We start from the raw sequence: 24,235 nt of genomic DNA, 5'->3' as shown, positions 1-24,235 counted from the left end.
CTCCTCCCCCAACTAACTTGAGCTTAAGAGGGACTAAAAGTCTTCTTACTCTTCTCACATTGATCTAGTTAGAATCATTAACTCTCTCTCTCTGTAGCCTCATGCTAACTTTATACTAGATTTAGTTCCGAACTTGGGTCACTTTGCTCGGGCGAATTGTAGATTGTGGATTTTTCTAACTCCTGAGACTGTTGGTAAGACTAAAACTTGACGCTCTGCTCTTGACTTCACAGTGTCAGACAAGTCCAAAGAAATCCACTGCAGCCACCTCTGAGCCTGTTGAGGAGATGCCATCCATACAAATCAAGCCGGAGCCAGAGGAGGTGGAGTGTATGGTGGTGAGTGAGCTTTTGTAATGTGGCATATGTGTGTGTGTGGGGCTGCTGAACTTCGTATTGGGATGGGAGGATATATAGCCTGGAGTTGTTGGTAAGGGGTGTAGTTGCAGTGTCATGAAAATGAAGTCAGTGGTCCTCATGGTTCCTTTAGACTGGATGAACTTGGATCACTTCTTTCTAGATAAGGACAGGGCATATCTAAATGTTTAGCCAATATTTATTCTACAAATGCATATGATTCTCTAGACTACTTGACTTAGTACTTTCAGGCGTTAAAGTCACAATGAAACAAAAGTAGCAACAGATCTTTTCCTCCATATAACATTTAAGTGAAATGGATTGTCAAAAAAGAAAAAAAGTACGGTGGGGAATTGGTTCTATATATTGGTTTTTGATTGGATGGAGGGAGGTCTGAATATGCTAATTGAAGGAAAAGCGGATGGGGGGTTCTGCAGACTAAATATTTGAAAGTCCAACATACACCTCTAGAGGAAAGTTATGATAGTTAGGACATTTTGTACTATGAATGTTTTGTCCAATCAAATGCTTTCTAGAATAAAAGAAATTACACAATGCTCCTCCTGGAAAAGAACAACCAGAGAGGAAGCTGTTGTCTGAGCAAGATGTAAGGTGACCAGAAATAGATTTGTCTGTGATGTTTAATTTCCACCCTGCGAAATTGTGCAAACAAATTTCTTGACTTTATCATAAAAGCTTATTGTAGCTGCCTTTTAACTTATAAACGTTTTTTTAGCTGAGCGATAAAAATCAGTGCAACCCAACACTTGTCCTGTAAAGTCAGCCAATCAAATTGAAATTTGTTTTTGAAAAGCACTTTCTTTTTTTGCATTTAACATGCAGCAGATATGCATCCCATGTGTGTCTAAGACCAGCAAAGAGCTAAATAAATTCTTTGAAGACAGTCCATTTATCAGTTTTCCATGAATGCTTTGGAACTTGGAAAAAAAAAAATTCCCCATGTCTAAATATACAAAATAGAATGAAGAAATAGAAAAGTGATCATTAACAGGCAACTCCCTCTGCCGGATGGTATCTTACAGTCTGAAGTTCCCCATTAGGAGTCATAATATTTTATGTATTAATATTACTCTTCCAGTGCTTGTTCCCCTTCACTTTGTTGTGGAATCTTTTTGTACCTTTCCTTTTCTGTCCTTCTATCTTTCCTTCCAAGTCTCGCCAAGGCCCTAATAGGATATATCGAGGGAGGCTTCGTTCTGCTGTAGTCATGGCAACGAGGCTCTGGCGGGAGTTGGCACGACTGTGATGTAGCCTCCCCACACCCCTCCGCCTGAACACACACACACACACACACACACACACACACACTGACACACCACCCCACCCCCTCACAACACTCGCACTCCATTACTATACACTCATAAAGCCATAAGACACACGAACAACACATACCTGCAGAGGTTACACACATGCTCTCATCCACATACACAATACATGCCTGACATACACTCATTCTGGAGTTAACAGGTGCACTTAGGCATAAAGATATGCTCTTTTATTCTCATAATCTTCATACACATACACACATCCTTCTCTGTGTCTAATGTGCTTTTACCCAGCCGATGCTTCATAAAGACTGGACTCACAACCAGTGTTTATTATAGAACAGCTTTGCCGCTGGTCAAAAACCTGTAGAAAGATCCACTTGGAAAGTCGAAGGTAGCTGCTTTTCTTTGTTGAGTTGTTCAGTTTGGGAAAAAGTACCTTGGAGTTGCCGTTAAGATCTGCTGTCGATTTCACCTGCGCAATCTGATACGGCAGGCGGCTGTGAAAAGGAAGTTAGTGGCTCACCAATGGTGGCCAGTTATTTCAAGCTTGTGCAGTCTAACACATCAGTTTATTGAGTGGGTCTTCGTTGACAGCTTGACATTGTAACCCGTTAGGTCAACGAGGCCCAGGGTGGGTAGTTGGTGAATTGTTTGTGGGAGAGGCTACATGACACTCCCTTTCAAATGCTTGGCAGGGCCGCAAACTCAGATGCTATATCTCCCTCAGCTATTGTTTCCTTCCACTCCTATATTTTATCATCCGTATCTGTACACCACACCCTGCAGAATCCTAAACGACTGGTCTGACTAAACAACATGTAGCCTAAACCTGCAGTGGGCTCTCAGAAGCTCTTGAGCTTGAGTTTAGGGTAGGATGCACACCAGATTTAGCATCAAGCATGATTCCAGGCTGCTTATACTGACATATATTGGACATAGTCAGGATGGGAGGAACTATTACAGGGCTAGGTTGCCTATAAACCCAGGGCAGTGTACTGGACACACTGGGGTCTTTGTCAGTGATCATAGACCTTGTGTCATTATTATGACAGTTTAACAGTGGACTGTCTGAAGAGATAAAACAAGATGGGCTCTTATTTATGTTCCTGACATAATCAGATGGAAGTCTTACCGCTTTAAGGTCTTTAAAAACGGCTTGGTACCAAATGTTCATTTCCAGCATAATGAGCAGAGCTTCAGAGAACCGGACTGAAATTTGGCTGCAAGGATGTCAAGAATACCGGTACTATTCTACATGCCATTTTTTGAATGTGTTAATGGTTAGTGTATAATATTTTTCTTTTTGCTGTGGTATCAAGAATCTTGATAGGCCACTGGTATTGTTTTTGGCTGAAATTTGTTACCATATTTGACGGTGCAGCATTATGCTTTTACAACTTAATGAACTTAGCATAGTGCAACACCAGTGCTGGGTAGTACCTGATTAAATGTAATTTGGATTACATAATCAGGTTCTAAAAATTAAGTACTACTAAATTAATCATAATCAGACTGCAGTTACTTTTCTATAGAATACAATTAGTAAATTATTGATAATGTATTGATTCAAGTTGTTTATTTTTTTTCTCTCTCTTTCTCTCATTCTCTGTTAAAAAAATCCTACCCCTTATATACATTCAGATACACAAGTCTTCCGGTTTTATGGAACTGCACCAGTCACTAGTCGTCAGGTGACTTTAATTACACATAAATGGAGAGGCCACACAGTTAGTTAAGTTTACTCAGTCATTTTTATGATTTAATAAAAAAAATTTATCGCCTCACAAACCCTGTGCAGTTTTTTCAAGAACCCCAGTTTGGGAAACCTTTGTGTGAATATATGCTTAATGCACTTCATGATGTTGATAACAAAGAATGGAACATATTTTCTTATGGGTTAGGTTAAAAGAAATAATAATAATAATCAAAAGTAGTCATAATACATTACCTTATATGTGTAATCCAACAGATTACATTACTAACCACAATTTCCATTATGTAATTTGTAATAAGTAGTGGACTAGAATTTGTAAGATATCTACCCAGCACAGTTCAACACCATTATCCTCTCTTTGAATTTTGAAATTTAGTTGTAGAGGCAGCCCCTCCCTGTTTTTGTAAAACATTAAATCAATTGTCGTTACCACGTAAAAACGTCATGATTCAAGACAGGAATGCAGATAGTTGCAGTCAGTCTTTTGTTGTGTGTTGTAATTGATTAGTAACCTAATTTGTAACAAAGCTTTTTCATCACTCAGTGCTGTGGTGGAATGTAAACTTGGTGAACTCTCTTGGGAATATTATTAATGGCCAATTTCCCCGTTAATGGTTGTCGTTAAGGTCAGCAGAGAGTCATACTGCCATCAGTCCATCATTCCTAACAATGTTAAAAGGACGGATTTTTTCACCGGAAACTCACATAATATTTCTAGTTTCCTTCTCTCGCTCTCTCAATTTGTTCTGCATTTCTACACAGTCAGAAACAGGGAGCGGTTCTCTCTGCGCTGCCAACCTTTACCATGAGTAGTTGCTCTTCTGTCCTCATTCATGTTTATGACAATACTTTCTCACTGGACTTCTCCATTTACTTTATATCTTTTTTTTGTACTTGATTTGCTAATAGTTGGCTGTTATTTTGTTTTGATTGGTTTGTCTGTGTTTTACCTGTGTTTCTTCATACTGTAGTATATCCACAGCAAGATTTGAAAAATCCAACAGCCACAGAAAATCATAGCTGTGTAAGAAAATCATAATTGTGTTGCTTATGGACTCTTCCATTGTAGTCTTTGTGTAGTGGGAGGTGCAATGACAGACACAAGTGGGAGTGGCGTCAGGCCATGGATTGGGTTATATACCTAACATAAATAAAATCTCCCAAAAAGGGGAAATAAAGTGTCCAAAATAAACAGGGGAGTTGGTGTGACAGGGAAGTCATGAAGGCAGGTACTGTCAAAAGCACGTGCAGATTGGGGCGGTGGTGGGTGCTTGAGCACCTGCCCCTTTTCCCCTTGATCTGCAAAGGAAAGCATAAAAGTATTGCTTTCTCCCACACGACGCGCAAATCTCCGCATTTGAACAGTCAATAGCAAATACTTAAACTAATAACAAAACATATTTACAGTAGCTGATTCAGAAGCACCAGATTGTCGTAGCAAAGGCACGAAACGGTCATCCATATAATGCGTTGCTGTTCTGTTGTAAGTAATCTTAAAGCTTCCTAAATGCATGTACTTTCGGAAGGCCAAATAAAGTGCTTTTGCTTTTGCCTAGAAACACAAAGCATCTCCCTGACATGGCTGCTTCAACGCTTACTGAAACCATGCCTTCTTTCTTTACGTGAACATTTGGGTGGCATTAAGCAATTATTTCCACATTGTGACGTAGACATGTGGGACGTGTTTGAACAAGCCGTTTTAGTGGGGGGCATGGCAGAGTCTTAATTTTGATAAAGAATATCTCTTTGGTTTTGAGAATTTAGTCTTTGCAACTTTAGGGATCTTATCTATGCACAATCAGCTTGTAACACTCCAATGAGAAAGGAAAACTTGAAATCGCATCATAAGACTCCTTTAACTACATTTTAGTCTCGTCTTTTTTCATCAACGATATTGCATGCTATTTAGTCTCAGTTATCGTTTTATAACCTTATCATCTTGTCATCGTCTCGCTTTCGTCAGGGGAAAAAACTAGGGATGCAATGATACCATTTTTTATAAACGATCTGATCCGATACAGACATTTCTTATACCAATCCAATTCCGATACTCACACAGTTTTTTTTTTTAATCCGTGTAGAATTTCTATATTTTTCTGTGTTGACCTGATCATCACTCTTTTGTGTTAATTATAAACTGCTACATATACACAACTTCATTTTAATGAAAAATAACAAATGAAAAAATATATAATCATAATCTATGGCAAAAATACTATTATAAACTACTAAAACTAGGTTAGTTGATAATTCAGCAGCAAAAGATACCATAGATTCTAGAAAAATCACGGGGTGCACAATTTTATAAAATCTAGTGAAATATTTTATAAATAAAAGCGAATAAGTCTAAAATCTGGTCAAATGTTACACATTGCTCTTTGAATTGTTGTAAAATACATTCATAAAAAAACAAGTATATACATTTATAAAGAAATCTAAAAGACAATTCTTTTTAAATGTATAGCACAGTAATAAAGGCAGCAACATGTGATAGATAGGACAAAACAAGAAAGACCATTAATAATCTTTGATTGCACAGAAAAGTATTATACTACACAGACCCATTGTTAACTGACTAGCTGCACAAATAAACGCTGCTATAATGAACGTGGATTTGCGCAGCTAGTCAGTTAAATTTTTCATCATAGATTTTTCCTTAACGTAGGAGCAGTAGATTTTGAAGAAGCTTGGCTTTTCTTGGACTGTGGCATTTGAGGGCCTCGACAGCCTGACAAATTCTAGCCGGATGGCAGTATTGCGAGTTCCCAATACTTCCGCTCCTCTCCCTGGGCTTGCGAGGACACCAGTGTACATACACTGGGAAAAGAGTGAGATCAGTGAGATCAAAAAAGAGAGATCAGTCTCTCGAGGAGACGCATGCTCGACATTTATTGACCGTGGTGACGAGGCTCCATTTAAATCAGGTGTACCTCATCACGTGCCACCTGTCCTGGTTGTTGCTGTGCCTGTCCTCTCTCTCACACCCACGCCTGTCAGGAACCTGATGAAGGGCGATTTAAGGGATGGGGTGCGTTAATAATAAGGGGAGGCAGCTGTTCCATCGTATTTGTTAATCATAAGGTAACAATTTTGTTTTCAAACATCATGCAACATTAAGCCATAGTGTAACGAGTAGCTTACCAGATGAGGGTTATGTTGCAACTTGGCTCTTTAATATGGAGTGTGCAGCTATTCTTCAACTGGCTCTTTTATAATGGACTCAAACTTGGCTCATCCACTCTTATTCATAATTAAGTGGCTTATTTTTTTGAGTCACTAGATTTATTGAAAAATAGCCATGGTCATGTAATATATATGAACAATTTGAAAGCTGCATTTACTGCAAAGATAACTGGTTTAGATTGTATACACTTACCATGGTACCAAAAATCCTGCAAAGAAAAATTCTAATAAGATTTTGTTCATATATTCATATATTCATATATAATCATTATTATCATTACACTGGAGACCTTAACGATCTGTAATGTCTGTTTAATTTAGAAAAAAAAATCTAGTAATTTGGCGGCTTTGGTGTTGATTTGTGAAGAACTCTTATAATGTCTTTTGTTTCTCACAATTCGCTTTCGTTAACAAATCTAGTTAACCCATCCTATATGTATAGCTAATATGAATGTTGTCTAAGAGATCACACAGATCAAACACAATTGGTTTTGATAATGACAGCCAACGGCTCATCCTTCTCACAATACTCACTTGCTGCCGCAGGCCTAGACAGTTTTACAACTGCTAATAGATATTGAACACACGTAACATCAATTAACATCCCACACAGCACGCTAGTGATAATTGGGTCGACATATCAATGTCGTTTTCCCGACTCCAGCGCTACATCTTTACATGATTTCTTAGGGTTTGAGCAATGGAAGCCAACTCAAGATGACAAGAAAGGTGGAGTGGATAAAGGGTGGGGATGCAGAGAGAGTGAGGTGGCTGGGTGGAGAACCATTGAGAGACTGAGAGAGAGGTGGGCGGGATCGAGAGAGAGAGGGAAAATGAGTCAGCTGATATACCTCCCAGTTTCCATGACAACCGTAGGCCTTTCCCACCCACTCTCCCCTTATTCTCCGTTTCCTTCCCACCTTGGCCCACTCGCTCTCGTTTTCTCTCACTTGTTTCCTCCCAACACCTCCTGTTACACAATCTAGCTGTATAACCTCTGTCTGTACCTGTCTTGACTTTGGTGTCAGGAGAATTTGCCATTCTGCTTATGTTTTTGATGATGTCATTTAAGCATGTGAATTGGAAAGTTAAACATTTTAATGTATCTAAACAATACCATGCATGCATATGAATTTTGTGTAGATGCATCAAGCTGAAAGATCTAATTACAACAAATTAACATAAAACCTTATTATTAATGCAGGCATCACTATTATTATAATTAATTGATGCCTATTATTGAGTGTTTAGAGACAAAATGGAGATGAGTATGTAATAAAAGCCTAAAATAATAATAAGTAATTTAAAAAACAATACAACAGTAAAGCAATAAATAAAAGCAATTTGATGGATTTAAATAATGTGTTTGACACAAGAAATGTGTATTTTGTTTTATTTACATCTCCAGTAATGGTTTCAAAATAAGCTTACTGTAAAAATCTCCTTTAAAAACAATCAAACAACAATATAATAATAATAAACTTGCACTCACCTGGAGCTTTAAAATGGCAATTTAAAATGTATGTAAAATGTAAAATACTATAAATATTTACAAATATTTTAATTGGTGCATAGCAGGATGTGAAAGAAAAATCATTTATGAAAAATCTGAACTGTTTTTACCTGTTTACATCCCTTAAAATTCCCATAGACTTAAACTGAAGAATGGAAGTAGAGACCAGAATATCATAGAGAACCAACAACTGCGAAGCAATGTTCGAAAAAACAACAACAACAACCAACTATGCAACTATTACCAACCACATAGCAACTCCCTGACAACAACCCACAACATCCTAGCATCATGGCTGTGAGTTTTGCATTGAAAGGCAGTTTAACGTTTTGGTTTCAATTGGTTTCAAACTTTTCATTTGTTTTATTACCTTCACCGAAAGCATAAACACACAGGCCTTACTTACTAAGGTTACTCATAAGTCTCACTGCAGGGGCATTTTAGTGGGTGTAGCTTCTGTGCTCATACATACATACACAGATCTCGGCTTTGTGTATGTGTGTATAAATGTGTGTGTCTGGGCTTGGCTGTGTTGAGCTGGACTCATGCCAGGTTTAGGCCTTCTCCTCTGCAGTGCAGAGGCCCAATCTGGCCAACCATTGTTTCTGTGTTTTGTGGAGCTGCTGCAGAGCTGAGCATGAGCGCTCCGTACCCTCCCTTTCCTTTCTGTCCTTCATAATCTCCTTCCTCGCCTCATTTGCTCTTCCGTATTTGTTCCTTATCTCCCTTGTTTTCTGCTATTTTTGTGCTTCTACAGAAAGAAGAGCCATTAGACGAATATCCTGAGCCTACAAACCTCAAAATCGAATCCTCGCCCCCTCCCCTCCATGACGTCAGCACACAACACAACACTGACGACCAGACGGAACCCGTGGACCTGTCCCTTAACAAGCCCCGCCCTTTCCTTCCAGTAGCCACGGCAACCTCCTCCCCTGCAAACCCGCTTCCTCACAACATCACGGCGAGCGCCACCATCCCGGCGGTGCTGTCGCCGGGCTCCATCCTGGCGTCCACGCAAGGGGTCGGAGGTCAGCAGATCCTGCATGTCATCCACACCATACCCTCTGTGAACATGCCCAGTAAAATGGGGCAGCTGCAGACCATCCCTGTGGTGGTGCAGTCCTTACCGGTGGTCTACACAACTTTACCCACAGACGGAGTGGCTACCGCCGCCATCACAGTGCCTCTCATCGGAAGCGACGGGCGGTCGGAGGGATCAGGTAATATGGCTGTGTCCTATTGCACATGCTCAGTTGTAGCACTAGTAGTCCAGCTTTAAATTCTTCTTTTATCATATTGTTCTTTAATGTGGTATGGCACACATTGGTCTAGTTTCAGGTCACAGCCAATTGTGTTCTGACCTTTTACCTGAAAGTGATATAGAATGAGCATCCACAACCTTATAAATGTATATAATAGCTACAATAGTAGGGTTTTTGATGGCTATATGCAAGCTTTCTAGCAAGAGTCATTAATATTAGAAGTCAATGTAAAAAGATTTTTGTGGTATATCATCTGAGCAAAGTTTTTCTTTGATGTGAGCTGCTAATAAGCTTTTTTTTCTCATTTGATTTCAGGATAGTCAATTGGTTTAAAATGTATTGAAATATTACATATTAATGTAATATTATTAGAAATGTAATGTTTAAATTAATTTATTAAAGACTTTATGGTATCGTATTTTGTGTTTTTTTTTATTTGTTTTTAGTGAAAGTTACACAATATGCTCTACAATTTGTAAGCTTGGGGTCAGTTAGATGTTTAAAAAAAAACATTCATAAAGGATGTTTAAAGCATTTATTCTGAAAGCATGCATTAAATTGATCACGTCTATTTCTATTTCAAATCAGTTATTTTTAAATTTCTGTTCCTCAAAACTTGATCAACAAGTATTGCATTAATGAACATAAGGGACTTGTTAAAAAAAAAAAATCTTGAAAACAGTCCTACTGATTATTTCACAAACTGCATTCATTTGTGCAAGAAATTTAAATACAAATCTCCTTTAATTAAAAAATGAAACTTTCTGTACACTTTATAGATGTTACATGTGTTAAGATCAGTTCTAATTGGTTTAAGACATTTTCAACAGTTGTAGTGTTCAATTAAATTAATCTGTTAATGCTTTTAAACCTATTTAATTGCATCATTAACTTTGACAGCTCTCATTATAACCATTTTGTTGAAATCTGAAATGGTGAATCTCATTATTTTACATTATTTTCCAAAAATTGTCTATTCTTTCTTCCTCAAAATGACCAAAAGGCTCATCCCGAATCGTTAAATGGAATAAAAGCAGAATCATTAATTACTTTACAAATCCCCATCCTTATTCAGTAGAGTGACATGCTCTGACTCAGGTAGAAATGTTCTTGAAGGCATGCATGAATTGGCATTGTGCAGTGTGTCAAAAGCCAGAATCCAAATATGAGCTTGGGATGGATCTTGTCTTCTCTTATTGAAACTGTTCATATGGCATTGCTGATCAACTGACCTTTAGTTCTTCTGCCCATTTCCTTTAGGCAGTCACACCCTTGGTCTCGCCCTATTGCCATTTAGTTATCAGCATACAGATGTTGCTTCATCCCACACATGTGGATGTGCAAATGAAAGACACAAAAGATGATTTCAGGGCGAGGCAGATCTAAGCTTAAACTTTTAATTAAAGGAGATAATGACACAAATCTTACCTTTTTTTAAGCCTTTTTGTTTTAAAGAAACATGTTGCATCAGCTTTTGACATAGCATTGATCTTTTAAGCAGGTAAAATTATAAAACTTTACCGCGGTAGTCATAGTTTCCCACAAATACCATAGTGACAATGATTGGTTAGTGGTCTTGCTAGGCACTATTACCATTTTTCAGTCCATTTTTTAGGGGTTTATAGAAATGCCTAACCCTGAGTATTAAACTTTGGTGCATATTTTGTCCCAAGACAAAACTGTGGCTATTTTTGAGAGAGGAACCATTGATATTAATATTTAAGACTTAAGTTTTCTTCCCCAAAAATGTTATCTTTCCTTGCTTCACCCCTCTTCGGGCAAAATGGTACAGTCCACTTGAGTCTTTCTCTTCCCATTGCCCTTTTAATCTCACAGCTTTCAACCTCTCCTGAAAGACACCATGCAGGTCTTGGACTGTAATAAGAACATTAAAACACCAAAAATGCTGAATGAAATGTGCTGATTGTTTTTTAATAGGAGAACCCCACCCAAATAAAACTATATAAAAAAACACCAATGCTTGTTTATCACACTAATGCAAGTGTTGAGTGTCGATTATGAACTCAGGGTGGAGTTGTGCTTGGCTGTTTTTTTCCCCCCGGTTATTAACTTTGTGTGTAGCTCTGTGAAACCCAGTTGAATGTATTGGACAGATTATGAAGGTCAGCGATTTGTGTTATTTGGGTGTGGACCATCTTCAAAGAGACGGGGATGTAGATCAGTTTCTTTTGGACTCAGTTTATGGGAAAACTAGCAAGGTGGAGGACTCCGCGTGCTTTATTGAACAGGCCCATTGCACCCCATGTTGTCTTTAGTGAGTACATGAAGTAGCTCTGTAAAGTTTTTTGTGTGTGTGTGTGTGTGTGTGTGTGTTTTGAGTAATTTGGCTCAAACGTTAGGCTGCTTTTAGCCTGCTTTTAGGTCCTGGAAGTAATGTTGTTTAAATTAAACTTAGGGAAGGAAGAGTTTTCTGTATTTGATTTAAAGGCTTGTTTGAGAAATGGGCACCATGCTCTACTCATACTTTATTTCAGGAGTCTTAACATATGAACAGAACTACATATACAGTGGGATTTGAAAGTCTGACTCCACATTGCATTTTTCCTTAGAAACACTTCCATAAAAAAAAAAAATTGGAACCAAATATAGATCAGTTCAATGTTCATTTTACATTATGTCAGATGGTTACCAAGGCAGGTTTTCTCATTTTCATTCTTTACTAAAGCAACTAAAACAATTTTTTTTTATTGAAATCAAAAGCACATTAATAAACTGATAAAAGCTAAAAACACAACAAAATATTAATAATAATAGTAATGGTAATAAAAGGTAAGATACAAAAAAATGCTGAAATTAATTTTGATATTTCAGTTTAGAATTTCACTCATATTTCTTTCTTTTTCTTTTTTTTCAGTGCGTATAAAGCCAGGCTCAACCTCTCCAGTTGAGTATCAGTCTGAAAGTGATGCTGAAAGCGGTACAGAGTCTGGATCGGCCTCTTTCAGCACACAAGGGATGGAACTCAGGTGAGAGAGAATGTATTTTATGTATCCATATACATCTGTATATCTCCTTTTAGGACATGGTAGTGTGTCTGGCATCCCGGTCCAGTGGCATCACTGCACCACTCCTCTGGACGTTATGTAACTTTCAAAACACTGGAGGCCCATGGCTCTTTTCACGTTTTATGTTGATTATAAGCTTCTGTTGGGTGTGTGTGTTGCTGGGCAGGGTTCTCTTCAAACTGGGTGTAAACAATGTTATATAACTTGCAATGTCGTCACTCCTTTGAAAGAGGGAGTAAAATGCAAAGAAGGACAGACAGAAGTGGCAGGGTAATGGGGCAAGATGGAGAGCAAGAGGGTCTTTTGCTGGTGTGTGTATAATTGTTCGGACATGTGATCAGATGTTTGCCGGGAGAGAGAAAATTCGATGGAAATGAGTTGGGAGAAAGAGGGGATTGGGAGTGAACTGGTTAGCAGCCAGGGAGGGGAAAGGAAGAGGCTTAGAAAGAGAAAGAGAGAAGAAGGAAAGGAGGGGGAGAGACACGGGCTGAAAAAACATGCTGGGGGAGGGGGGATTGGAGAAGGAAGGGAAAGGGAGAGAGATCGGCATTGAACTGGAAGCTCTCCAGCTGTATGGAAGTTAGATACACATACACTCCTGCTCTTCAGCTCTCCCTGGTGGCCAGTTAGGATTGTTGCACCAGAGGTCATGTCATGGTGCTATTTACATGTATTTGTCATACTTCTGTGGTGCCCCAGATTCATTTTTAGTAGCGTTTTTACACTGCCAGATTATTTTATTAGAGGATCATATTTAATATTATTATTTAAAATCAGTAGGGTTTTTAGAACAGGTGTCACGTTTGCTATCTGGCATCATGCACTCTAAAATGAATAAATGGCATTATGCTTTTAAAAGATTTTTATGTAAAATAGTAAAAATAAACTAAACATAATCTAAGCAATGTGTAATTTAAACTGAATTTCAAATGAAATAATGGTCAATAACAGGTTTTTTAAACCCCATCTACAGGTGCATCTCAATCAATTAAAATGTCATGGAAAAGTTCATTTCAGTAATTCAACTCAAATTGTGATACTTGTGTATTAAATAAATTCAATGCACACAGACTAGAGTAGTTTTCATAAGTAAAAATACTTCATAAGACCAATAAAATTAAAAAAAAAATTATTGAATTGTTGGCCTTCTGGAAAGTATGTTCATTTACTGTACATGTACGCAATACTTGGTAGAGGCTCCTTTTGCTTTAATTATTGCCTCAATTCAGCGTGGCATGGAGGTGATCAGTTTGTGGCACTGCATCTTCATAAAGCTGGTCAGCAGAAGGAAGCATGAAGTGCTCCAACATTTCTTGGTAAATGGGTGCAGTGACTTTGGATTTCAAAAAACACAATGGACCAACACCAGCAGATTACATTGCACCCCAAATATTCACAGACTGTGGAAACTTAACACTGGACTCCAAAAAACTTGGGCTATGAGCTTCTCCACCCTTCCTCCAGACTCTAGGACCTTGGTTTCCAAATGAAATACAAAACTTGCTCTCATCTGAAAAGAGGACTTTGGACCAATGGGCAACCATCCAGTTCTTCTCCTTAGTCCAGCCTCTGATGTTGTCTGCGGTTCAGGAGTGGATTAACAAGAGGAATACGTCAACTGTAGCCAAATTCCTTGACACGTCTGTGTGTGGTGGATCTTGATGCCTTGACCCAAGCCTCAGTGCATTCCGTGTGAACTTCACTCAAATTCTTGAATTGATTTTGCTTGACAATCCTCATAAGGCTCCGGTTCTCTCGGTTGGTTGTGCATCTTTTTCTTCCACACTTTTTCCTTTCACTCAACTTTCTGTTAACATGCTTGGATACAGCACTCTGTGAACAGCCAGCGTTTTTGGCAATGAATGTTTGTGGCTTACCCTCCTTGTGAAGGGTGTCAATGATTGTCAGAGACCATTTTGAAGGCTCGGGAAACCTCAGGTGTTTTGAGTTGATTAGCTGATTGGCATGCCACCATATTCTAATTTGTTGAGAGTGAATTAGTGGGTTTTTGTTAAATGTAAGCCAAAATCATCACAATTAAAAGAACCAAAGACTTAAACTACTTCAGTCTGTGTGCATTGAATTTATTTAATACACAAGTTTCACAATTTGAGTTGAATTACTGAAATAAATGAACTTTTCCACAACATTCAAACTTATTGAGATAGGAAACTAGGGCTTGGTGATATAGCAAAAAAATAAAATAAAATAAAAAATTTTTTTCTCTCGATATATCACTATTTTTGTAGTTGCACTCAAAAAAATTTTAAAAGATGATTTTTTTTTCTCCCCCATGCAATAGAAGTGAAGTGAAATTGTTTTACAAAGTACATACAATTTGCACTAATTCAAATAAATTTATAAAGACAGTGACTACATTTGACTAAATGAACACAAAATTAACATTTTAAAATAATTTGTACTTAAAAGTAACAAAATAATAAAAATAATAATAATAATAATAATAATAAAATACTATAACTTAAAAAAATAAAAAATTGTAAACAAATTTTTAATTATCTTTTAATGAGGCTTTGTGCTTTTTTATTATTATTGTCAAAGACGCTGTACCTTGAAATGTTAATTACTAAAATGTAAGGCTGTTTAGGCTAGAAAATGGAACACCCAAGAAAGGGTGATTAATCTGGAAACTTGTTGATATCAATGTGCAGTGACATTTAAACTCCAGATTCTTGTTTGGAATGTCCAGGAAACTTTTTCAAAACCGTTAATATTGCCATTAGTGATGAAAAAATGACACGCTTCACCTTTAAGAGTGTCGCAATTACAAGTTTGTATTGCATCACTCGTCTAATTTATTCACTGTAATCCCAAGGATTTTTGCTTGATAAATCACTTTTACTCATGAAGATGCTTGTACCTGCCTTCACATGCAAAAATGCTCTCTTAATCTTTAGATTATCGGATAGGTTTAGGTATGACTTGAACTGGTTGCCACACCTTAAAAACTAAAACATGTCATTTTGTTCTCAGTATGAATACAGATGTGGACATCCAAGTTGACCCTGACTCACCAGACATGAAGAGAAGGCGCGTACACATGTGCGATTATGACGGCTGCAACAAAGTTTACACCAAGAGCTCGCATCTGAAAGCCCATCGCAGAATACACACAGGTATACCCTTTTCCTTGTGTATATATAAAGTCAGGTCAGCTTTATATGGTGCTTTATTCAGTAAATATTGTTTTTTTAAAGCAGATTTACAGTGATAAACAAGAAAATAGTGATTCAATAATGCAAACAGAATTCAATTCTGCTGTAAAGCATCTCTAAAAAGACAACAGTAAACAGTCATTATTCACTTGAAATCAGTTCGTTGTTGATTCAGTAAGTTCATTAATTGTGTGAAGTCCATTAATTATGGAATGAGTTTAATTAATCTGTAAAGCAGTTCTGGAACAAACAGTGATGTCATCATCCAGCTCAAATACATGTGTAAATAAAGCATAATACACAGCAATATGGGTCAGTAACAGAATGTTTGCTTCTATTCAGTAAGGGTGCATTCAATTCATCAGCAGTGACATTAAAGACATTTATAATGTAAAAATAAATAAATAAATGTATATGTTTATTATACATATTTAAAATATGCTCTCCAATTATATTATTATATCAAAGAAAAATCTGCATATTTCTGAAGGATCATGTGACACTGAAGACAGGAGCAGTGGCTGCTGAAAATTTAGCTTTACAATCACAGGAATAAATTGCATTTAGAACTATTTTAATATGAAAAAAAATATACAATTTTTCATTAGTATATATATCATGTTGATTGACATGGTGATGACTTTACAGGTGAAAAGCCATACCAGTGCACATGGGAGGGCTGTACCTGGCGCTTTGCCCGCTCGGACGAGCTGACGAGGCACTTTCGCAAGCACACCGGCATTAAACCCTTTCGCTGCACTGACTGCGATCGCAGCTTCTCCCGCTCTGACCACCTGGCACTTCATCGACGGCGCCACGTCATGATGTGAAACTCTTTATGCCCCTTCCTCCCCAGCCATCACAACCCTGACTGCTCCTCAGGAGACAGGCACGCCCATCCAGGGGTTCCAAATGCTATTGACGTCACCTCCTCAGTCTCCAGATGTGAACATATGTGTTAAATATGGAGGTATAAGGGGTGGCACAATTACCCCTACTGATTAGAACATGGCTGCAGTTTTCTGCCATGCCTCCAGAAGCCACAAACCACCCGTCCACTGGTGACCTCCACCACCATCTCAATTCCTGATCATTTGCCATTACTTGAAGGGACTACAAGAAAGGCAAACTGCACGAAGCACTGCTATAACTATAACAGAGAATGATGACTGGGGAAGGTATCCCATATTGAGATGATTCTTTAAAAACAAGTACAAAAAAAATGAGAAAGTAAAGGATTTTATGCAAGATGGATGCAAGATTGTGAGGAAAAAGTAGAATTATGTAATAAATTTGACCATTTTAATGAGATGGGTGGGTTGGAGATGCCTCAACAGCTGCCTTGTTGGATTCTTACATTTTATCCAAACTTTTTGTTGTACTAAATTCGTGTACTCATGCTCTACATTCATTTTAGAGTCTGTATGTTTCTGTGTGGATGGAAATAGAGCTTATTGTAAAGAAAGCTGAAGATGCCCTCTTTTAGTGTTTTTTTTTTTTTTTTTTTTTTACAAATCAGTTAGGTGTTTTTCTGATATCTATCCTAACCCAAATGAGAAGTAGATGCATGGGGGCTGACAAGACTGTGAATTTTAGTAAATTTTTTCTTGATTAGTATCTGTTGTCTAATTATCTACCCAAAAATAGTTTGGCGCAAAAAACAGTATTTGCTTTTTAAAAAAAAGACATTTTCATTGTAAGTAATGACTTCTAACAGAATTAACACACATCACAAGGTGTTCTTTATCTTTGTCTAACCTTCAGATATTATTTCATAAGGCTGTGAAAAAAGTTTGAAAAAAAAAGAAACGACTCACTGGTAAAGGGGAGATTTCTAAATTGGGATGTGTGTGAGTGTGTGTGTGTGTGTGTGTATGTGTGAGATATAATAGTAGAGATGTCTAGATGCATTCTTACTTTTAGCCAATCAGAGCCTTAATTGAAGTAAATGTGCAAATCTGATTTGCGCAGAAGGTTTTCGGAGGTCCTCAGGGTTCAGTACTAGGACCCCTATTTTTGTGAGGCACCCTGAAAATCCCAATTTGCACCTAGTTCACAGTGACAAAACATAACAGCTCCTGCCATGATATGCATGTTATGCAAAAATACCCCTCAACACCCTTTCTACATACTCCCCAAAATGCTGTTGATGTTACTTGACGTAAATGTCAAGAAAAAATTGGGCACAGTCCATTTAAAGCTTTGAGGAGGGGGTACCTTTGGCACATTTCTTCCCTCTAGCTAGCACTCATAGACATGGTCATAATTTCAATTGCTAGCAGCTGATTAAGTGCACATTAAGACTTTTTCCAGAAGCAACGCTTGATTCCAGCCTTTAAGAGTTAAATGCATGTCTGCAGCAGCTGCACGATTTTCAGAGAGCAATGCATTTGTAGATTTTGTATTTTTCTCTCGCTTCAACCCGAAAACGTTACTAAGCACATCTTTCTAGAAGAGTATATGCATTTGATTGCGATCCTTTCTTTAAAAAAAACAACTGTGCATAGAAATACAGACAATGAATAATTAAAGAGTTAATGTACATACTGTATATAATCTACAAAGTTCTTGAATAAATGTAACGGTTGGATTTCTATTTTTAACACTGACTAGATAATGTGAAATACTCGGTTTCGTTTTATTTTTTTGTTGTTTCTTTGAAATTTTATTTATTTTTTTTATCCATTGAAATGAGTCCCTTTTGTGTTGTACACCCCAAAAGTGTTGCATGGAGAATATATATATATAATTTTTTTTTTTTTTGTGAAGTTGGTGAGCATGTCAAAACATTGTTGCCCTAAAAGATGTGGCCTATAAGCACTGATAATCAACATGAAATCCACAAAATGTGTGCAACCACGGCCATTTGTAACACATGCATGGCCTATTTCTAAATTACTACAAGACATGCTGGTAAAACCTTCATATCATCCTAAATTGACATTATTCTATTCCATTTAGGCATAACATTAGGAGTTGGCCCCTTATCAATGTTTAAGGGCCCACGACTGAAATTTGTGACATCCTTGTCTATCTGAGCACATTTGCATTCATTACTTGTTTCTGATTTGTTTAAAATAGTGTGCAACCTTTTGCTCGAATTATGAAAGGGTTTGGGTTTTGTGTGAGTGTATGTGTGCAAGTTTGATTATCACTTTCAGAATCATAGGTATTTTATATTGAATGCAGTAACTTATGGGCCAGTACTATATTACTCAGTGCAATGCAGTTATCATTATAACAAAACAAGTAATTAATGTTATTTCTTTTGTATTTGTACAGAACAAGTGTGTAAAGATCAGAGAGGAAAATGCGAGATTTTTGATACTGTGAGAAATGGTGTTAAAAGTAAGTTTCCCCTGTACAGTTGTGATTACCCACTCCTTTTATAGAATAAAATGTTTTTGGTGCAACAAGATGTATTGTGTATTTTAATTCAGGAATTTTCTAATTGTTTAGTAACTGATAAAAAAAGAAGATAAGAAAACAGGCTAGTTTCATTGATAAAGTGAAGATGATGAAAATTACTATCATTTAAGACCTGAAGCAGGACGTGTTCTTGTAGCAACTTCCTTTTTTCTGGCTGGGAACTTTTTTGACATGAATATTCTTACAATAATCTTACTTGATCAAATCACGTCACTCGCGCTGGTATTATTCTCGTTATAGAGTTAATATGCAGGTGCATCTCAATAAATTAGAATGTCATGGAAAAGTTCATTTATTTCAGTAATTTAACTCAAATTTTGAAACTCTTGTATTAAATAAATTCAATGCACACAGCAGGGGCGCCCCCAAGGGGTGGCCACGGCCACCGCTGTATAAACTCTGGCCACCCCAGGATGATTTGCAGTGGGTACTATTAATTTAAATGCAGAATGTAAATTCACAATAGTTTAAGAAGTGAGAAAAAAAAAAAAAAAACGGCTGCAGCCACCAATTTTTTTTTTTAGTTTGGTGCCACCAGAGTAGCTGCCCTCACTCTCGCCCCCGCCCCCCACCGCCCAAACACTGCGCACATACATCACGTGATTGTCTAGACTAGTTCACATACTCATTTATAGTGCGTTCTTTCACTGGAAATGTAGAATTGTCAAATTTTTCAAGATATGGGGCAGAAAATTTATAGATCTATATAATTTATATATAATTTCATATAGTTACTATCACACGAAAAGTGACATTTTTCTCCAAAAGTCAGCATAATTACAAATGTGATGATTTCATAAACAGTTCAATAAACAAGAAGTTAATATCAAGAGACTTACGTTTTAGACAACATGTTCCCTGTTTTTGCTCGATTTCTAAAAACGAAGATAATTCCAAACACAGCCACTGTTTTGCGTCTCTGAGCAACATGATAGTGTAGATTTAATACTGTCACATGGAATTGATGTTGATGGTGTTGAAATTATTCAGTCAAGTGATGATATCTCAGATCATTATTTAGTTCTTTGCAAAATTCATATAGCCAAAATTGTAAATTCTAATTCTTGTTACAAGTATGGAAGAACCATCACTTCTAACACAAAAGACTGCTTTTTAAGTTATCTTCCTGATGTATACAAATCCCTTAGCATATCCAAAACCTCAGAACAACTTGATGATGTAACAGAAACTATGGACTCTCTCTTTTCTAGCACTTTAAATAAAGTTGCTCCTTTACGCTTAAGGAAGGTTAAGGAAAACAGTTTGACACCATGGTATAATGAGCATACTCGCACCCTAAAGAGAGCAGCCCGAAAAATGGAGCGCAGCTGGAGGAAAACAAAACTAGAGGTATTTCGTATTGCTTGGCGGGAAAGTAACATATCCTACAGAAAAGCATTAAAAACTCCTAGATCCGATTACTTTTCTTCTCTTTTAGAAGAAAACAAACATAACCCCAGGTATTTATTCAATACAGTGGCTAAATTAACGAAAAATAAAGCCTCAACAAGTGTTGACATTTCCCAACACCACAGCAGTAATGACTTTATGAACTACTTTACTTCTAAAATCGATACTATTAGGGATAAAATTGCAACCATTCAGCCGTCAGCTACAGTATCACATCAGACAGTGCACTATAGACCCCCTGAGGAACAGTTCCACTCATTCTCTACCATAGGAGAGGAAGAATTTTTGAACTTGTTAAATCATCTAAACCAACAACATGTATGTTAGACCCTATACCATCTAAGCTCCTAAAAGAGGTGCTTCCAGAAGTCATAGATCCTCTTCTGACTATTATTAATTCCTCATTGTCATTAGGATATGTCCCCAAAACCTTCAAACTGGCTGTTATTAAGCCTCTCATGAAAAAACCACAACTTGACCCCAAAGAACTAGTTAATTATAGACCAATCTCGAATCTCCCTTTTCTGTCCAAGATACTAGAAAAGGTGGTATCCACACAATTATATTCCTTCTTAGAGAAAAGTGGTATATGTGAGGATTTCCAGTCAGGATTTAGACTGTATCATAGTACTGAGACTGCTCTCCTTAGAGTTACAAATGACCTGCTCTTATCATCTGATCGTGGGTGTATCTCTCTATTAGTTTTATTGGATCTTAGTGCTGCGTTTGACACAATTGACCACAACATTCTTTTGCATAGACTTGAACACTTTGTTGGCATCAGTGGAAGTGCATTAGCATGGTTTAAATCGTACTTATATGACCGCCATCAGTTCGTAGCAGTGAATGAAGATGTATCCTATCGATCACAAGTGCAGTATGGAGTACCTCAAGGCTCAGTACTAGGGCCGCTACTCTTCACGCTTTATATGTTACCCTTGGGAGATATCATCAGGAAACATGGTGTTAGCTTTCACTGTTATGCTGATGATACTCAGCTCTATATTTCTTCGCAGCCCGGTGAAACACACCAATTTGAAAAACTAATGGATTGCATAGTCGATATAAAAAACTGGATGACGAGTAATTTCTTACTGCTAAATTCTGAAAAAACAGAGGTGTTAATTATAGGACCTAAAAACTCCGCTTGTAATAACCTAGAACACTGTCTAAGACTTGATGGTTGCTCTGTCAATTATTCGTCATCAGTTAGGAACCTAGGTGTGCTATTTGATCGCAATCTTTCCTTAGAAAGCCACGTTTCTAGCATTTGTAAAACTGCATTTTTCCATCTCAAAAATATATCTAAATTACGGCCTATGCTCTCAATGTCAAATGCAGAAATGTTAATCCATGCATTTATGACCTCAAGGTTGGATTATTGTAATGCTTTATTGGGTGGTTGTTCTGCACGCTTAGTAAACAAACTACAGCTAGTCCAAAATGCAGCAGCAAGAGTTCTTACTAGAACCAGGAAGTATGACCATATTAGACGGTCCTGTCAACACTGCACTGGCTCCCTATCAAGCATCGCATAGATTTTAAAATATTGCTTATTACTTATAAAGCCCTGAATGGTTTAGCACCTCAGTATTTGAATGAGCTCCTTTTACATTATAATCCTCTACGTCCGCTACGTTCTCAAAACTCAGGCAATTTGATAATACCTAGAATATCAAAATCAACTGCAGGCGGCAGATCCTTTTCCTATTTGGCACCTAAACTCTGGAATAACCTACCTAACATTGTTCGGGAGGCAGACACACTCTTGCAGTTTAAATCTAGATTAAAGACCCATCTCCTTAACCTGGCATACACATAACATACTAATATGCTTTTATTATCCAAATCCGTTAAAGGATTTTTAGGCTGCATTAATTAGGTAAACCGGAACTGGGAACACTTCCCATAACACCCTATGTACTTGCTACATCATTAGAAGAATGGCATCTACGCTAATATTTGTCTGTTTCTCTCTTGTTCCGAGGTCACCGTGGCCACCAGATCCAGTCTGTGTCCAGATCAGAGGGTCACTGCAGTCACCCGGATCCAGTACGTATCCAGACCAGATGGTGGATCAGCACCTAGAAAGGACTTCTACATCCCTGAAAGACAGTGGAGACCAGGACAACTCGAGCCCCAGATACAGATCCCCTGTAAAGACAAGGACAAGACCACAGGAAACAGATGATTCTTCTGCACAATCTGACTTTGCTGCAGCCTGAAATTGAACTACTGGTTTCGTCTGGTCAGAGGAGAACTGGCCCCCCAACTGAGCCTGGTTTCTCCCAAGGTTTTTTTCTCCATTCTGTCACCGATGGAGTTTCGGTTCCTTGCCGCTGTCGCCTCTGGCTTGCTTAGTTGGGGACACTTCATCTACATCGATATCGTTGACTTGATTGCAAATAAATGCACAGACACTATTTAACTGAACAGAGATGACATAACTGAATCCAATGATGAACTGCCTTTAACTATAATTTTTGCATTATTGACACGTTTTCCTAATGAATGTTGTTCAGTTGCTTTGACGCAATGTATTTTGTTTAAAGCGCTATATAAATAAAGGTGACTTTGACTAAAGGTGACTTTCGTTCCTGAATGAATCAACCGTTAAATGAATCGGTTCAAATCGCAATGACTCACTTATTAACAGTGACTCGCTGCCACCTACTGGCGGTTTTAATTTCACATTTAAGGTACCTTTTCCTTTTTAAAATATTTTCAAACATCAGTTTTCAAAGTTTTCAATAACACTCAGCAAAAGATTGTCTATTTATCGTTATCCCAGAAATCACAGAGATGTAATTTTTTTGTCAATACTGCAAACCCTTGATGTGCCACCCCAAGACTTATTGTGGCCTCATCTTGCCACCCCTATTATAATTTTCTGGGGGCGCCACTGGCACACAGATTGAAGTAGTCTAAGTCTTTGGTTCTTTTAATTGTGATGATTTTGGCTCAAATTTAACAAAAACCCACCAATTCACTATCTCAACAAATTTGAATATGGTGACATGCCAATCAGCTAATCAACTCAAAACACCTGCAAAGGTTTCCTGAGCCTTCAAAATGGTCTCTCAGTTTGGATCACTAGGCTGCACAATCATGGGGAAGACTGCTGACCTGAGAGTTGTCCAGAAGGCAATCATTGACACCCTTCACAAGGAGGGTAAGCCACAAACATTCATTGCCAAAGAAGCTGGCTGTTAACAGAGTGCTGTATCCAAGCATGTTAACAGAAGGTTGAGTGGAAGGAAAAAGTGTGGAAGAAAAAGATGCACAACCAGCCAAGAGAACCCCAGCATTATGAGGATTGTCAAGCAAAATCAATTCAAGAATTTGAGTGAACTTCACAAGGAATGGACTGAGGCTTAGGTCAAAGCAGACATGTCAAGGAATTTGGCTACAGTTGTCGTATTCCTCTTGTTAAGCCATTCCTGAACCGCAGACAATGTCAGAGGCGTCTTACCTGGGCTAAGGTGGTCCAAAGTCCTCTTTTCAGATGAGAGCAAGTTTTGTATTTCATTTGGAAACCAAGGTTCTAGAGTCTGGAGGAAGGGTGGAGAAGCTCAAAGCCCTCAAAGTTGCTTGAAGTCCAGTGTTAAGTTTTCACAGTCTGTGATGATTTGGGGTGCAATGTCATCTGCTGGTGTTGGTCCATTGTGTTTTTTGAAAACCAAAGTCACTGCAACCTTTACCAAGAAACCTTCTGCTGACCAGCTTTTTGAAGATTTATTTTCCAGCAGGATTTGGCACTAGCCCACACTGCCAAAAGCACCAAAAGTTGGTTAAATGACCATGGTGTTGGTGTGCTTGACTGGCCAGCAAACTCACCAGACCTGAACCCCAGAGAGAATCTATTGGCTATTGTCAA

The 24,235-nt window shown here is 37.8% G+C and overlaps 1 protein-coding gene across 2 annotated transcripts in view; it reads left to right on the top strand.

The window, feature by feature from the left end:
• Positions 1 to 17,336, top strand: part of LOC132130086 (Krueppel-like factor 8) — a 41,505-nt gene extending 24,169 nt beyond the window's left edge. The window contains exons 2-6 of one of the 2 annotated variants that reach the window (XM_059541727.1): positions 234 to 338; positions 8,813 to 9,275; positions 12,193 to 12,304; positions 15,338 to 15,480; positions 16,168 to 17,336. In XM_059541727.1, the coding sequence (XP_059397710.1) occupies positions 234 to 338; positions 8,813 to 9,275; positions 12,193 to 12,304; positions 15,338 to 15,480; positions 16,168 to 16,349 (1,005 nt within the window). In that variant the 3' untranslated portion in view covers positions 16,350 to 17,336. The remainder of the gene's footprint in view (positions 1 to 233; positions 339 to 8,812; positions 9,276 to 12,192; positions 12,305 to 15,337; positions 15,481 to 16,167) is intronic. The other variant, XM_059541728.1, reaches the window with a different exon arrangement.
• Positions 17,337 to 24,235: the final 6,899 nt, after the last annotated feature.

Source organism: Carassius carassius, chromosome 47, assembly GCF_963082965.1.
Source record: "Carassius carassius chromosome 47, fCarCar2.1, whole genome shotgun sequence".
NCBI classification, from domain to species: domain Eukaryota; kingdom Metazoa; phylum Chordata; class Actinopteri; order Cypriniformes; family Cyprinidae; genus Carassius; species Carassius carassius.
The sequence above is the reverse complement of the archived record's forward strand: the minus strand, read 5'-3'. Positions and strand labels throughout refer to the sequence as shown.